This window comes from Coturnix japonica, chromosome 3 (assembly GCF_054131305.1).
Source record: "Coturnix japonica strain WE chromosome 3, WE-NBRP24, whole genome shotgun sequence".
In the NCBI taxonomy this organism is placed as follows: Eukaryota; Metazoa; Chordata; class Aves; order Galliformes; family Phasianidae; genus Coturnix; species Coturnix japonica.
This window is the reverse complement of record NC_140665.1, coordinates 98,886,573-98,903,241: the sequence shown is the minus strand read 5'-3', so window position 1 is coordinate 98,903,241 and position 16,669 is coordinate 98,886,573. Positions and strand designations below refer to the sequence as shown.

At 44.1% G+C, this 16,669-nt stretch overlaps 1 protein-coding gene across 50 annotated transcripts in view; it reads left to right on the top strand.

Annotated features, from left to right (window-relative positions):
* Positions 1–16,669, top strand: part of DTNB (dystrobrevin beta) — a 131,936-nt gene that overhangs the window by 84,020 nt on the left and 31,247 nt on the right. For 23 of the 50 annotated variants that reach the window (XM_085544098.1, XM_085544099.1, XM_085544078.1 and 20 more), the window contains 4 exons: positions 2,090–2,175; positions 3,450–3,563; positions 7,311–7,407; positions 12,360–12,380. In XM_085544098.1, the coding sequence (XP_085400224.1) occupies positions 2,090–2,175; positions 3,450–3,563; positions 7,311–7,407; positions 12,360–12,380 (318 nt within the window). Of the gene's footprint in view, positions 1–2,089; positions 2,176–3,449; positions 3,564–7,310; positions 7,408–12,359; positions 12,399–16,669 lie in introns of all 50 variants that reach the window. The other 27 variants (XM_085544104.1, XM_085544106.1, XM_085544091.1 and 24 more) reach the window with 2 other exon arrangements.

Here is a 16,669-nt window from a genome sequence, read left to right as displayed (position 1 = left end):
GTCAAAGTCTTACCAAAGTCCAGACAGATGATGTCAGCAGCTCTTTCCTTTTCCATTGATGCAGTGACCCCACCATAGAAGGCCACTAGGTTGGTCAAGCAGGACTTTCCCTTGGTGAAGCCATGTTGATTCTCCTGTACCAGCTCCCTGCCTTCCATGTGCCTTAGCACAGCTCCAGGAGCATCTGCTCCATGATCATGTCCAGCACAGAGGTGAGGCTGGCAGGTCGGTAGTTCCCTTTTTACCTATGTTCAAAAAGGGTGTGATGTTGCCTTTTCTCCAGTCACCGGGGGCTTTACCTGACTGCCACGACTTTTCAGATATTGTTGAGAGTGGCTTGTTGGCTACATCAGCCAATTCTCTCAGGACTCTGTGGCTCCACAGAAGTGTGACATTACTGACTCTGTATGGTTTGCAAACCACTTGTATTTACAGGTCCTTTTTTGCAGAAATGCTGCCTTCAGGTGTCAATGCAGTTGACGTGTTTGAAGTAGATACGAGCAGTTGCACTTTTCTTAATAGAATGCAGCCTATTTTTTCGAACCATTTCTAGAATTTCTCACATAATTTGGTATTTAGTCTTGTCCTCAAGAGTGCTGCCTGCTCGTCACAGTGAGGTGCAGTGTGCAGATCTGAAGCAAATGCTGTACTGAGTTCAAGAGTGAAGGGAATGTTATAGCATTGAAATGAAAGCACAGGATGTTAAGGGTTTCTCTCCTATACATTGGATTTGATTATCGCGGTGTAAGGAAAGTAACTTTAACATGATTTATTCTTGCAAACTCCACATTAACTGTCTCAGTAATGAAAACATGAAACTAGCAAGTGGGATACTTAGATTTAATGGGAATGGTAACAAGTTGATGGTTGGGCTTGATGATCTTAGAGGTCTCTTCCATCTTTAACAATTCTATGAATCTATAATTCCCTCTCAAGAGGTCCTTTTGAATCTCAGCAGCTCTGCAATTTGGAGCTACCTTTAAACTTTAAACTGACCCTTGGAAGCAACAGAACAAACAAGAAAGCATTGATCTGACATGCAAAATATCCACTGTGAAGTTTCCTAATGACCTTTTAACATCTGATGATCAAGCGAGCAGCATGGGCTTAGTTCCTCTGCAATGCTGCCTTTTCTCTTGAGGACTTAAGTCTTAAGGATGATTTCAGGCTTTGTACAGGATTCCTGAAGAAAGAGGTTTAGGATGGGATTGTTTTATAGGCAGCCTCCTGGTTTGCAGCAGAACCGAGTGCTTCAGGGGAAGGCCAAGAGGCTGCAAATGGATCAGGCCCATGCTTGTCTTGATGGAAGCAGGACATGGAGAGACCATCGGCATCAGCTTTAAGACTGTTTGAGGAGTTTCTCTCCCCTTTGTCCTGGTTCATTCACCCTCCTCCCATTCATTCCCCAGGAGCTGAGGTCTATACCCAACTCTTCCATCCATCTGCTGTATATCTACCATGATGGAAGCCATCTCCCTAGCTCCAAGTTCTCCCAAGGAGAACCTTTTGTGTGTGATGGCCAGGACAGATATGAGTCACATGAGACCTCCTAAGCAGGTGTTCAAGAATGGTGGGGATGTGAACATGGTCAGTGGGCACGGTGGGGATGGGTTAGGGTTGAATTTGGTGTCCTCACAGGTCTTTTCCAGCTTGAATGATTCTGTGATTCAAAGCATTTGGCTTCTTCATCTCACAGCCCGTCTGCCAATAGGTTCTCCCAGGAACCATAGATTCCTCTTTAAATGCCCAATACTTTTCTTGGTGGTGGTGATACCAGCTGGTGAAAAGTGTACCAAGCACACAGGGACAGTGAAGCATGAGAATCTCTAAAGATAAAGGCACTGAAAGACTTAATTTAACCCCAGCATCAACACTGAGGTGATGAGTTGGAAGAAGGGGAGAAATGGGACTTAGGGAAAGAACCAAAAGCTCCATGGTCAAATGTTCCCTCCCAGCACAACTTTGCATTAGAGCTGTTGGTATTGCACTGTGTCAATCAGGAAATATGGGACTGGATCCAAACAGTGTTATATGTGGTTAGCAGGTAACGTGTGCTGTGACTGATTTTCCTTTGTTCTCCATCCACCAGCCTCGCCCACCCACAGACCTGGGTTTCAACTTTGATGCCAACAAACAGCAAAGGCAGCTGATAGCAGAGCTGGAAAACAAAAACAGGTGAAAACCAAGCTTTAATTGGTGGTGTTTTAAGAACAACATTTGGGGTTTTGCTTTGTAGTGTTTAACCTTTTGTATTATATCAACCAGATTGTTTTCCTACATCTTTTGTTGGAAGGTGCAGCTGTCTCATTAACCAGTGAGCTCAGTTCTGATGCAGCTGCAGTGCCTGGGAAGCAAATTGTTCTTCTGAACTGATCTTAAGTAATCCCCTTAAACTCATCAGTACTGATTACCAGGAGTTCTGTATTGCTGCCCTCCAGCCAAGCAAACCCCATGGCTGGATAAGTTCATGTGGCAGCATGAGAACCAATCATGTATAAGTGGTGGAGCAGGTAGGGTGGATGAGTATGACTTGGGAGGAATGAGGATTTGTTTCATATATTTTGTTTTCCCTGGAAGAAGGAAGAATTTGGAACAGGCCCAGGGAAGTGATGGAGTCACAGTCCCTGGAGGTGTTTGATGTGGCACTGAGGGATGTGGGCAGTGGGCATGGGGGAGGGGGTGGGTTGGGGTTGGACTTGGGGATCTGAGAGGTCTTTTCCAACCTGAATGACTCTGTGAGCTGAGAAAACTAGGAGTCCTGGAAAAAAAGAGGAGATGGGCTGTAGATGGTTTCCTCCTCTTGTTCCAGAGCGATCATTAAGAAGAAATAACTCTCTGCCTAAGAGAAAACAGAAGGGTACTGCTCTAAAAAGCAAGCTGCTCAGCAGCTGCAGACAGTGTGCAGTGTTGGGTCCCGATGCCATGTTGGCCTCATAGCTGTGTCCAGGTGACCCTGTCTGTGGTCTTGGGAGCTGCCAGTGAATGTAAGAAGGTTTGTTTAGAGGAGTCCTGGTCCTGGAGGGTTGGTAATAGGTAAATGCTATACTTACAAGAGAGCCTGCAGGTATTTGAAATAATTCACCAAGATCCCAGATAAGGCAGATCTCAATCAGTGCTGTTGAGGAGCTGTGCAAGGAGAGCAGCTTGGCTGCCTCTTAGACCCATTCTACTTGAAGGGCTTTGAAGAGTCGTTTCCAGCATACAGCACACAAGCAATTTCCTACTTCTTATAACTTAAGTAGTAAATTTTCAGTGTGTATTACAGCAATTCATAAGACTGTGCTAATGTACCTGTCCTGGATTCGGATCCGTGCCAGTCATATATGAACAAAATTGCTGTGCTCAGACTGAAGAGCGATGGCAAGAGTGCTTGAAGGGCTATAACAGTGTTTTAAGAGCTGCATGGAGGGTCACTATTCCTCTGTAATCTTCCCTTTTTGTCTGTATAGAGAGATACTGCAGGAAATCCAGCGGCTGAGACTGGAGCATGAGCAAGCATCACAGCCCACACCGGAGAAAGCCCAGCAGAACCCAACACTACTGGCTGAGCTCCGGCTCCTACGGTAAATAGGAATGGCTGAAAGGTGGTGTGCACTTGGCTGATTGGTCTGCTCTGTAGCACAGGTAGTGCTGACTCTTATCAGGGTCATCATAAGGCAGGTGGTGGAGTCATTGTCACCAGAGGCATTCAAGAGATGTGAGGATGTGGCACTGAGAGATGTGGGCAGCATGAAGGTGGGTTGGGGTTGGACTTGAGCATCTTGGAGGTCTTTTCCAACCATGATTCTGCAATTCTACAATATCAGCATGTCTTCAGTAACCTCAAATCTTTGCTTTGAGCTGCTGAATTCCAGAGAGTGGTGGCATGTTGCAGTCTTCCCTTTTAGAAATGGATTTACAAGTAAATAAAAATGTCTCTGAACACAAGTTCTCTTTGTACAGTTCAGAAAACTGCCTGCAAAGAATAACTGAGAAGAAAAATAGTATTAATTGCTCATTATATATTGCTCAGAAGGGTCGAGTTGAAGATGAATGTGAGATTAATCAGTGGAACTCTGAAAGTTCCTGCCTACAAATATTCAGACGTACACCCACAGTTGGTGAACAATCTCCTAAGCCTCTTTAAGTTCACATTTTTAAGTGACAGGGAGAAATTGACGGTATTTATAGAATAAAGTGTTGCGTAGTTCGGGTAGTCACAAGGGTGTTCTCTCTAACTGTATTTTATTTCATCTTCTGCTACGAGTTAATTCAGAGCCGAACCTTCAAGAACTGTATTTGTAATCTAAAGTAGGTCCTGAAATTCAAGCTGTTGGCAGCAGCAGCTCTTTGAAAATGACACTGTATTCCATTTGCTGTTGTTGTTGTGGGGTTTATTTTCTGTCCGCTTATGAAATGGCACAACTGTAGGTTTTCCATAAAGCGTAAAGCTCTTGGAATGGAGCTGCTGCAACCAAAGGCAGTTTCTGCATGGTGTACTCCAGTCCTGTGCTGGAAAACATAGAGCTTTCAGCTTCTTTCATTTGTTTCTCATACAGATCCTGCTATGTTTTATTACATTTCGTATCTCACTGATATTCTCGTTCTCTTACCTAATGACAACAGCACAGAGATTTTCCAGCTATGGGCTTCTCGTAGCTGTGTGTGTATTTTGTAAATGTTTAAAAACTGGAGAGGACGCGGAAGATGTCAACAGACGTTAAGCAAGAGCTGCAAAAAGGGATGTTGTGAGGCAGCTTGGTGTGTGTTTGCTCAAGCAGAGAAAGATGTAATAAGAACCAAGAGCTTAAATAGGAAACAAGGCACATTCAGACCACAATAAAAGCACGTGCTTTCTAAAGTGAGGCAATAATCACAAGAGCAGTGAGATTTCAGTCTTCTGTAGGTATTCTTAAAGCTAGCTGGGAGGAATTAGGCTTGTATTTTGCTAACAGAAAAACCTGAATGGTCATTGCAGCCACTTCTGGCCTTCAAGTTCATAAACGCAGTCGTCACATAGGAGATGCACTAAAGAACAGAAGGTTGAATGTACATAAAAATGCACACACAAATGGCCAAGAACCATCGTGACTTTTCAGCCTGGCCTTCTGCATCACATGGAGTAAGAATTTTTTCCCCTTAGTGCTCCTGCCAGACCCTCTCTGACTGGGCTGAAGCATCCACGTCAGACAGACACTCAAGCTTTCATTTTAGAATAAAAGAATCATTAATGTGGGAAAAAACCTCTAAGATCACCGACTCCAACCCCACCCCATCCCACCATGCCCACCAACTATGTCCCTCCATGCCATGTTTACCCTTTTAGAGGGGATACTACATCCCTTGATACCCTTAACATGATTGCCAGTTGGTGTCTGTGCTCTGCCTGTGCTCAGAGGACTAAAGTCTGTGTGTTATTTCTGACCTTCCCATGCCCAGTGCTGTTTCCAAACCTTCTGTCTCCTTTTCTGGGCTGACTTTGCCCCTGATTTCATCTAAGCACAGTTTACCAAATCATTTCAATTTCCGTGTAGAATTTAGTCTACAAAAGCATGAAAACGTTAATCCATGGAAAATCAACTTGTCCCAGGTTGAAAAACCTGCAGACAGCGCAGCCCGTGGGCATGAGTCAGCTCTACCACACTGCTGGCAAACGTAACCTTGGATGAGTGCCCTGATGTTCTTTGTTCCTTCTGCTTGTGAGCACTCAGGATGCTCATTTATACACAGGTGCCATGGCCAGTTTGTTCCAGGCGTGAGCCTCAGACTGCGTCTCTCCATTTAAGTCTCTGGGGGATTACCTGTCATTTTATATCACTGAACATCTTTTGTCATTGATAAAGAGTTCCTCTTCTTTCTTCACCAAAAGCCATCGAAAAAGAAAGCAGGCGATGTCAGCTGAAGTCAGACAGACGCATTGATATTGATTCTTAATTAATGACTACAGTGAGAGAGCTGTTGATTTTATGGTATTTGTGGAGTCATAGAATGGCTTGAGTTGGAAGGGACCTTTAAAGGCCCTCTGCACCCACTCTCCTGCAGTGAACTGGGACACCCACAGCTCCATCGGGTGCTCATATTCCACGTGTACCATCATGGAGGACTTGGGCTCAATGACCCTTATGGGGCTCCTCCAACTTGGGATATTCTGTGATCTCCTCATTGCCTTATTTCTGTGATAGGTGTGGGCATTTAGTAACCACATTCTTCAATATATATATATTTTAATTGCCTGAAATTGCAAATACTTAGTTTTCTGTACTTTTAAGAACCAGTGTAGAAAGAATTCTATAATGTGATCTGAACAGTTTTCTGGCTGGGGTGAGTGTTTGCCACACTCACAGCCACCATAACAAAAGCTCCCTGAACTCAATGGATTGATGCAGTCCAAGTTCCAGATTCTGATGCCCAATTGGTTTACTGGAATTCCCAGAATGCTGCATCCATTGCACATTATGGAAGAACACGGAAACACATCCAAAAATTCAGTCTGCAGTATGCAGTGCCTTTAACTCTGGAGTGAGACGTTATTGTATTCACAAAAATAACTGTGAGTGAATGGATAAGCCTTCCCCATCTGTTTTTCCTTACCATTATTTATTAATACCTGCGGCTGTGATTTGTGGGGTCCGGCATTTCTTAAATCGTATCAGAGAAGGAACCTCTGACACGTGTTGACAGTTTGTCTTTGAATTTCCCTTTATATTAGCCACTATTTTTTTTAACATATAAAACAGAACCATATGGTCACGTTTCCTTACATCTCCCCTAGATAGGCATCTGCAGAAATGCAGTGGTTTTTTTGATGCCAAGGACAGGGAAAGACACTTATTGCCTCCTATTCTTGTCCATGGGTTTGGGGCTGGAAGATTGCGTGTCACATTGCTGGGCAGAAATAGCTCTGCCGAGCCTCCATCCAGAGAGGTGATAGATCCAAACATCTGCAGCCTTTTCTGCTCTCCCCTGCTCTTTTCCTTTCTTTCTTTCCTCCCATAGCTCATTCTGAAGGCTCTGCAGGATGCCTGGCTCTGATGTGCGGAGTGTTCTGAAAAGGAAGCTGCCTTTTTTTCTAAACTGCAACCCTCTGAAAAGAAGAAAATATATAAATATAAAAGGGCTTCCTACTACCAAGACATTAACTGTAGATTTTTAGATGATAAGTGGAAAGATGGTTATGGAGGGGATTTGTGGCCGTTGTGCAGCATTTTGCTGTATTTTCATGAATTGAAAGCAGGAGGGAGTGACAAAAAAAAGTGGTTATATCTGTGTATTTCCTGAATTTCTAAATACTCAGAGCTTCTTTCCTGAATTCTTTCCCATCTCCTGAACAGGCAGAGAAAGGATGAGCTGGAACAGAGGATGTCAGCGCTTCAGGAAAGCAGAAGAGAGCTGATGGTGCAGCTCGAGGGGCTGATGAAGCTACTCAAAGTAAGGCACTGGGGGCTGGAAATGCAATGCATCCTCTCCACTGTCTGGGATTCACTGTTCTGACACTCCTGCATTGCTGGTCTTACCCTTATAAATATTTCATAAGGAATAGAAGGAATTTGCAAAAAGTCATGTCGTTGTGGGCTCTGCACATGGGTGCAAATGGGCAATGATTTTTCAGGTTCATATGCTGCTTTTGGGGTTGAAATGCTAAGAACATTGGAAGGTTTTGGAGAAGCGTTAGATTTGGTAGCAATCTGCATGGCGTTGTGTTAGCAGCCTGCCCTGGGAGGAGGTTGGACTGGAGACCCCCTGAGCTCCCCTCCAACCTGAGTTATCCTGAGAGCCTGTGTCTGTTTTGTCATTACTTGGTTTTATGTGTTGCATTATGGTTGGATTTGATGATCTTAGAGATCTTTTCCATGATGATTCTATGATTCCGTATGGTTCTCCCTCCATTCAATGAAGGAGTTCTTAGTGTCCCTGGTTTTTCCCTTTGCAGATACTCACCTCACTGATGGCCCTTTTCAATCTTTCCTCTGAAATCTGTAGTTGTCCCATTCTTACTGCACCTGATGTGCTTTGCTTGTTGTGTATGGTGCTAACTGGTTAATGGGATGCCACCAGTAAGTTCTCTGATAAATTCACTATTTTAATACATACAAACTATACATTCTAATACATTACATCTGTGCAGCTCCTGTAGAAGCCAAACTTGTAATACAGTCAAATAACAAAATTAGGTTTATTTGGCAAGATCCATTTTCATGAAGCTATAAAGCTTCATATATTGCTTATGACTCGAGCCTTGTATCAGCACTTCATTGAATTAATGTCAAGGCAAGATGTTTACACTTCACGAGTTGTCTTCCTTTTTGAATATCAGTACCACAGCACATCCCAATCCTTGGTGTTCTGGGGTCTGTTAAGAATTACCTTGGCTGGACCAGATAACCCCTCATGTACTGAAAGCCCTGTTGATCTAAAAGTGCTAGCAGATCCTCTCTAGCACCTCTTCTTAGTATTGATGGAAAGCATTTCTCTGGCTCCAAGGGGGATGTTCTTCATCCTCCTATTATTCAAACACAGAGAAGGAACAGTAATTCCTGTTCCTGTGTTAAGAATTCAACCATCTTTGCTATCAAGAAGCAGTGCACACCACTTCACGGCGTTGTATTGTTTCTAGGATGTGTTCATTTCAGAGTCTCCTTTTTGGTGGTTTTAGCCCTATCAGACGTGAATTTTTAGTTCAAGTTTTATCTTCTCTTGTCATTCGATGCTCTTAAAAGTTTTCATTTATAATTTAGATCAGCTGTTAAGCTTTTATGTTTTTTCCATTTTCTTATACAGTATTTTCTGCATTTTTAATGCTGCCTTCAGTTCACCATTTAGAGTTGGATTGATCTTAACTTTGGTTATCTGAACGTCTGGTATCCCATCTCCCTCTGTAAATGGGAAGGGAGGAAAGACATTGTTGTTCTCTGGGGTTTCATCTTTTTTTTTCTTCATTAAATACAGAGGAGACAAGGTTATTAACTGGTGTTGGCCATCTTAGTTCTCACTGGGTGCTGTTAGTTACAGTGAAAATGAGGAGTTTCCTCTCTACCCTGATGATTTATCCAGCATTATTTGTAACAGCTCCTTTTCACCTCTTCTGGTGATTATTTTTTTCTCTCTGCCATTTTCTTTGTTCTCACTTGTGAACTTCTGTACACTGAAAACTGACTCAATATAACACTCAGAATGGGCCAGCTGTTAACCCACCCCCGCATGCCCACTGCCCACATCCCTCAATGCCACATCCCCACATTCTTTGAACACCTCCATGGATGGTGACCCCACCACCTCCCTGGGCATCTGTGCCGCTGCATCACTGCTCCTTATGGGAAGAAATTGTTCTTAATGTCCAACCTGAAATCCATCTTCCCACACTGCTACAGCCTGCATTCAGATTGTTCTTCACACAGAGCTCCGCATCTTTCCTTGTTCTTCTGCCTACATGTGGTGCAGACAGTGACTTGGTATCAGGAGGGCTTGGTTCCACCATGGTGGGCATGTATTGGAGTTTGTCCTGGAGGAGAAGCTCTGGTTGCACTCAGCTCTTTTCTAAGTGCTGGCAGTGGTATTTTGTTGTGCTGTCCAATGCATCTTGAAGCACACTGTCAGTTCCTTAGGGCAAGATTGTGTTCCTCAAATTTACACTCATCTCCAGACGACCACCAAGCTCCATCCAGTTGTCAACAAGCTCGTTTCATAGAATCATTGAGTATCCAAGTTGAGTATTAGGAAAAAAATCTTGTCCAAAAGAATGTTCAGGCATTGGAACGGGCTGCCAAGGGAGGTGTTCAAGAAAAGGGTGGATGTGGCACTGAGGGACGTGGTTGGTGAGCATGGTGGGAATGGACTGGGATTGGACTTGGTGATCTTGGAGGTCTTTTCTGACCTCAGTGATTCTGTCAATCTATGATTCTATGATTCTGTACCAAACTGGAAAGGACCTATTGGAGACCACATTGCGGCCTTCCAATACTTGAAGGGAGTGTATAAACAGGAGGGGGAATTGCTGTTTACAAGGGTGGGCAGTGATAGGACAAGGGGAAATGGTTTTAAACTGAGACAGGGGAGATTTAGGTTAGATGTTAAGAAGAAGTTTTTCACCCAGAGGTGGTGACGCACTGGAACAGGTTGCCCAAGGAGGCTGTGGATGCCCCATCCCTGCAGGCATTCAAGGCCAGGCTGGATGTGGCTCTGGGCAGCCTGGGCTGCTGGTTGGAGACCCTGCACACAGCAGGGGGTTGGAACCAGATGGTCTTTGTGGTCCTTTTCAACCCAGGCCATTCCGTGATTCTGTGATTCTATAAGGATCAAAAAGTCCAACTCTTCAGCAGCCTGCATGCCTCTCATCTGCCCGCAGTGCCCTCAGCTGCCCTGTTCAAATCATTTTTCTCTTCTTTTCCTCATCCAGGCTGTTGGCTTAGCTGTCCATTTTTATCCTGAGGTCTCTCTCACGTAATCACCTAGTGCCATTAGCCTGCACTCTTGTAATAAGCAGACAGTGGTGATGATTGTCTGCTTTCTTGCATGGTTTTTGCCTTAAGCTAGGAGGATGTTCAGCAGACAGATCCCATTTCACTTTTTTCTATTTCCTCAATGGTAATTTCCTCACTGGCTGATTTGATGATTTATCTCACAAGTGTTTGGTTCTTCTTGCAAAGCACCGCGTGTCTTGAGTTTTTTTGGTTGGCTTTTTTTTTTTTTTCACATCTGTAGTTAATGCTGAGGCCTCATTTTTCAAACTAACAACTTTTTTTGTAGAGTGGAGATTGTTTAAGATCTTTTCCCTGACCTGACTCACCATCTGGTCCTGTGAGTCCTTGCGCTGGGAGAAGCAACAACTGGAAACATGTGGGAGCGAGAGAAGGGCATTGGCAGCTGGTGGGGTTCAGTGGTTCATGAGCACCATGTTCTGCTGCATCAGTACCTAAAGGTGCACCTGAACCCCAAGCCTGGGGAGGAAAAACAGAAGTATCCACTCAGAAATGAGGAATTCTGTGGTTATGTGTTACCATACAACTCTGCAGTGCCCTCAGGAACACATCACTATCTTTTGGGGTAGTGGATGGTGAGAAGAACCCAATCTAAATTTGAAATCAGGCTCTGGGGGTCGTCCTCAAACAGGACATAAATGAGAGGAGATTGATAAAGGGATCCCAGATTTCAAGGTCAGAAGCAACTTTATTCTATTAATTTTAATTCCATGAACTTTAATTCCATGAACTGCTTTCTGGGGAGATGCACTGGGGAGCAGCCCTGCTGCTCTCTGCACTTTGTGCAAAGCCACCACTGGGGAGAATGAATGCTGTTACCCTCAAAAAAACCCTGGAACTTCTAATTCTGCACACACAAAAAAATCTCACACTGCCAACCTTTCCTGCTAATGCACATTGCTGCTACCCCACCACAGCTGCTGCCATCCTCCATGGAAGAGAACTTGTGTAACAAACACAGTATGCCCACTGTTACAGAGCCCGTTGTTATATAAGGAAGGACAAAATCTGTGATAGCATTTGACTTAGAAAGTAACCCTCGACTATGTGATATTTCAGCGATTGCTATGATTTTGCACTGTGACATGAGAAATGCTTGTATAGCTGACATTGGAGTGTGATCCCACTGGCCTTGAAGGATCATATTATGCATTGCTCTGATCCAAAAGAGGATAAATTTGTCCATATTTCACCATTTTGGCTCGGTACTGATCAAAGTTGAATTGCAACAGTAATGTCATTCTCTCCATCTTTGTACCTACTCCACATCTTTGATTCTTGTGTCTCCCAGTTCCTCTTCTCCCACTGTAGGTATAATTTAGTTCAAACCCCAAAGAACCCACCTGTCATAAATTTGCCTTTTTGAAACCCAACCTGCAGAGCTCACTACAGGCCCTGTGCTCACTCTGTGATCAACAAGGTGATATTTTGCCTCTCAGCTTATGACATTTTCAGTCTTTGTGATGGCAGAGAACCAAGAGCAGTGCATTGATTGCATGCCTCAGGTGGTGTTGGCAAACTTTTCAGTCTGAAAGCAAGATTGTCTTGAAGTCGTCTGGAGAGTCATTTCTGAGTCTAGGGCAGTAAGAGAGTCCAGCAGAGGTTCTGCTTCCAAGACCATAGTGATATCCTTTCAATGTTTTTAACGTTCCCAAACGCTGGTGGCCATTTTAGACAAGAGCTGTCTTTTAAAATGGGACAAATTACACCTTTATGTTCCCACCACTTCATTGTTCCACCCAACTTCATTGTTTCTGTCTGTGACTACAGATGTTCCCACCATTTGCCACGTTCTCTTCCCTCATTAGATCTGTTGTATATTATGTGTATGCGTGTTTCCTTGTAACATGGTAATTAATCTATCCTGTTTCTCTCTTCACCTTTATCTTTTGCCAACCATTATAGGAAGAAGAGCAAAAGCAGGCAGTAAGTGGACTTCAGTTTGTAGGTGACCTCTTTTCTTCTTTCTGCATGAAAATACAAATTTCTGTTTGCTGTCTTGTGTGCAAATAAGCCACGGGGGTGAAAGGGTCTTCCTCATGGGTGAATGTGAAGGCAGCCCCCGTGGTTATTCAGCAGAGCATGTTTTTGTATACATCCATAAAGCTCTTCCTCTGTCCCTTTCAAATTAAGTCGATTGCCGTGAACACGCAAGCGATGGCCACGTTGTTGGGTTTCTATAGAATTGTGCATGACCATCCAGGGTTGAAATTTTGGATTCTCAGCTGGCTTTGTAATGTGTTTTCTTGGCAACTCCTTGGAGTGTTTTCTTTGCTAAGAAAGCTTTCTTGTCTCTTCAGGTATCCTTAATTTGCCTCTTCGCCACATACAAGCCCATGCATGAAAACTAATTAATGACTTAATATTCTAGGCATGGATCCATATCACTCAATCACGGTGTAGTCTCCTTGAATTAGTCCCAGAGTGCTCATTGTACACAGGATGAGCAAACCAAATGAAGAGGCAAGAACGCGTTCGCTTTGTTACTGATTCTCATTTCTGCTGCCCACCTTTTAAAATCTGAGTCCTGTGTTGATTTCGGAATCCACTCCAGAGGGAGCCCTTTTGCTTTTCTCAGAAGCAGACAGATGTTCAGCGTCTCCCTCCAGCAGAACAAATCTCTAGCATTTTTGAGCATGTTTTTTCCTTGTAAGCAGAGCATTAATGGCGATCAATCCCGTGTTTCCAATTGCTGGGGTTTCTTTTACGTCTTATCAGATACATGAATTGGAAATTCTTGTGACTTTTTTTCTGTAATGAAATCTATATTTCTGGGGAACTTCGATAGCTGAAAATGCATAATGCTACTTGTGCTGAAATTAGCTTTTGGTAATTTTGGGGTGGCCTTTTATTAAAATTCTGCTGTCAACTTAAGATTGAGGTAAGTGTGCATCTCCTGTTGGAGCCCGGATTGTCTTTAGGTGATGCTTCCAGTATCTATCCCTGGGCTTGCTGAGGCACCTTGCAGAAATCCCTTGGCTTAGGGAAGGGGACAGATTGTAGCACATGGCACCAGTCTTAAGGAATTTCCTGGGGAAAGGGAAGAGCCAACATTCCTCAGTCCCTGTCCTCCTACTTCATACTGTATCGTATGTCATTTTCTTAACCACCATCTTTGCTAGGAATAATGCTCTACGCGGAAGTGCTGCATGTTATTAGCTTGTTTTTTCTTCCACTGTGATGTTCATCCTGATTATGAATATAGAAAAAGGGTAAATAGGAGATCAAGTGAATAACTTGCCCAATTTTACTTCCTCTCAATCCCTGGAGCAGTGTGTTAGTAAGAGGATAAGAGAGCCAAAACTGAGCACTAAAATAATGTCAGTACATTGTTGTGCTGCCAGTCCCGTTCTGTTGGAATCGATGATGAATGAGCCAAAAAGGATTTGAAACTCAGGAAAGCAGATTTTGGCCAGCCAAAGGGCACACCACTAATCATTAGGAGTGGAAAATTTACATCCTTCTGTTTACGTAGGCTGAAATAGACTGAAATTGTTCTCCTAACTATAAAAGTGCATCTGGCCCTTTCACTGGATAGGATTGTAGAATCCTTCAGGTTGGAAAAGATGTCTGACATCACCAAGTCCAACCCCGGCCCAACCCACTGTGCCCACCAACCGTGTTCCTCAGTGCCACATCTCCATGATTCTGGAACACCTTCAGCAATGATGGCTCCCTGCCAACTTCTCCAGGGGAATACCATGGGAGACAAAGGCTGTACTGAAATCTAGGCATATTGTGTCCATAGCCTTTCCCTCATCCTCTAGGTGGTATGGCACTGAGTAAGATTCGGAATTGTTAGAGTTGGAAGGGACCTTGAAAGGCTATCTGGTCCAACTCCCAGCAGTGAACAGAGACACCCACAGCTGAATCAGGTGCTCAGAGCCCCGTCCAGCCTCACCTCGGCTGTCTGCAGGAATGGGATGCTGACCAGTTTGGTGAGGTCTACCAAGGTCCCTCTAATGGCACTGCAACCATCTGGTGTGTCAGTTGCTCTCACAGTTTTGCACTCATTGGGGGTGAGTGCTCTCCTTTCATCTAAATCATTACTGGAGATCCTAAATAGTTCTGGTCCACTGTCAACCCTCGCAACACACCACCAGTGAATGTCCTCCAGCTGGACTTGTGTCACCACTAGCAGCTCTATACATCACACTGTGGATTGGTGTCAGCACTGATCTGGAAAGGCATCAATGGAACATCTCCAGTTTGAAGTCCAGTAGGATTCATTGAACCATACCCCAGCATCCAGATGTCTTCAGAACTTCATGTCATGCATTTTCTCCAGTAGAAGATGGACCTGAACTGTCTGTGGCAGTTTTGCTTAAAGCCAACTGAAGAGTTTTTAAAACTCTTATCTATTATTTTATTAATTAAAATTATTATCAAGCGTCACATCGCCCTTTACAGCCTCTGCCAGTTTTGGTGGTTATAGAGATGCATCTTCCCTCTGTGGAAGAATATCTTGAAAAGGGTCCCACTCTAACACATGCTCAGCCAGCCCTTCCCCTGCCCATCAGGCGTGGAAAAAAAGCCTGGTCTGGTTGGTATTTCACAAAGGGCTCCAGTCTAGTCCAGAAACAGCTGAAGCACAGATGGGGAGAAATGTGGTGCACTGCCTGAGACCCATGGAAGAGAAGGCCTCAGTGATCTGAAGGGATGGTCCTCTCACCCCCTGATGAGATGGATCGATTACGTGGTGACGGCATCCATTTATATGAAGGATTAAGGTTAGTAAGAAACAAATCAATGGAGCAGTCTCAGATTCAGGACTGGCCGCGCATCAAAAGCAGTAGCATCAGCATCCGCTTCAGGAATTTCTGGTTTCCCTTCTCTGCTAGAGCAGCAAATCTTATCCCACCTTCTCAGTACTGCTAACAGCAATTACAGGGATGAGTCAAAGAGGATCAGTTTTCCTGGCTGTATTCAAGCAAGTGTCATGGCCAACAAAAAAAGACTTCCCCAAAAAAATGCCGTCTGGTTTATTCTAAAGACAACATACATAAATCATGGAATCATTCAGGTTGGAGAACACCTCTCAGGTCACCAAGTCCAACCCATCCCAACCATGTCCATATCTCTGTGTTTCTTGAACACCTCCAGGGATAGTGACTCCACCACCTCCCCAAACAATATATGCATTCCAAGGGCTGGACGTGCCCAGGTTAGCATGGACAGGCTGGATATTAGGAACAGTTCCTTCTTCAAAAGAGAGGTCAGGCACTGGAACAGGCCACATAGGGAGGTGGTGGGCTCACTCACTGTAGGTATTCAAGAAACGTGGAAATGTGGCACCAAGGAACTCCTTCAAATGAGTTGGGCCAGTCCTGGACACATCCTGAAGGAAAAAACACTGTGTAGAGAGATTATTTCAGTAATGGAGCATTGAGCGACGTAACCCATCACACTATTCTCTCCCACTGCTAAAATTGTTGTGTCTTAGCTAATAAAGTTCTTTTCCAGCATAGATCCTAATTTACAACAGGACCATGTTCATGTCACAGCTGGTGAGAGACTTAAATAATCTGCTAAATATTAAAACCTTTGTTTTATTGTCAAACAAACAGCCATTGGAGCTGTACTGTTCGATATTCAGAGGAACGCTGAAGGAATTCATGGAGATGTACATCACATGTATCATGTCTCTGGCATGTAGTACAATACATACAACAAATCCAGAAGAGCGTCAAGAGAACTGATCTGGTGCCAAACAGGCACAGAAACAGCCTCACAGCAGAGGAGCTCACATGGGAGTGTTTAAAGACTGGAATGGAAATCTTTTCCTTTCAGAAGATGGTGGGAACCATACAGCATTGCGGAGCAGATGAGACTGATGAATGTTGTATTACCAAATGGAAAAAGTGGGCACGCTGTCACCAAACCACGCTCGTGAGGTCATGGACATCGTGGGAGGGTTGTTCTTCAGCCCCACAGATGGGCTCTTGGGAGCCCCAGTTTTCCTGCAGAAAACTGGGAGAGGGAAATTCCTAGCCTTGAAGAGCCCTGGAGAAGCCTCGCTGTGCTGATATCTGAACCTGAGACTGCTGTGTATATCTTGGCATCCTCCAAAGTGAGCACAGTGAGGATGGGTGGTTGTTGGACTTGATGATCCTAGAGGTCTTCTACAACCTTAATGGTTCTATGACTCTATTTAAGGACACAGTCAGTGGGCATGGTGGTGATGGGTTGACTGCTGGACTAAATGACCTTAGTGG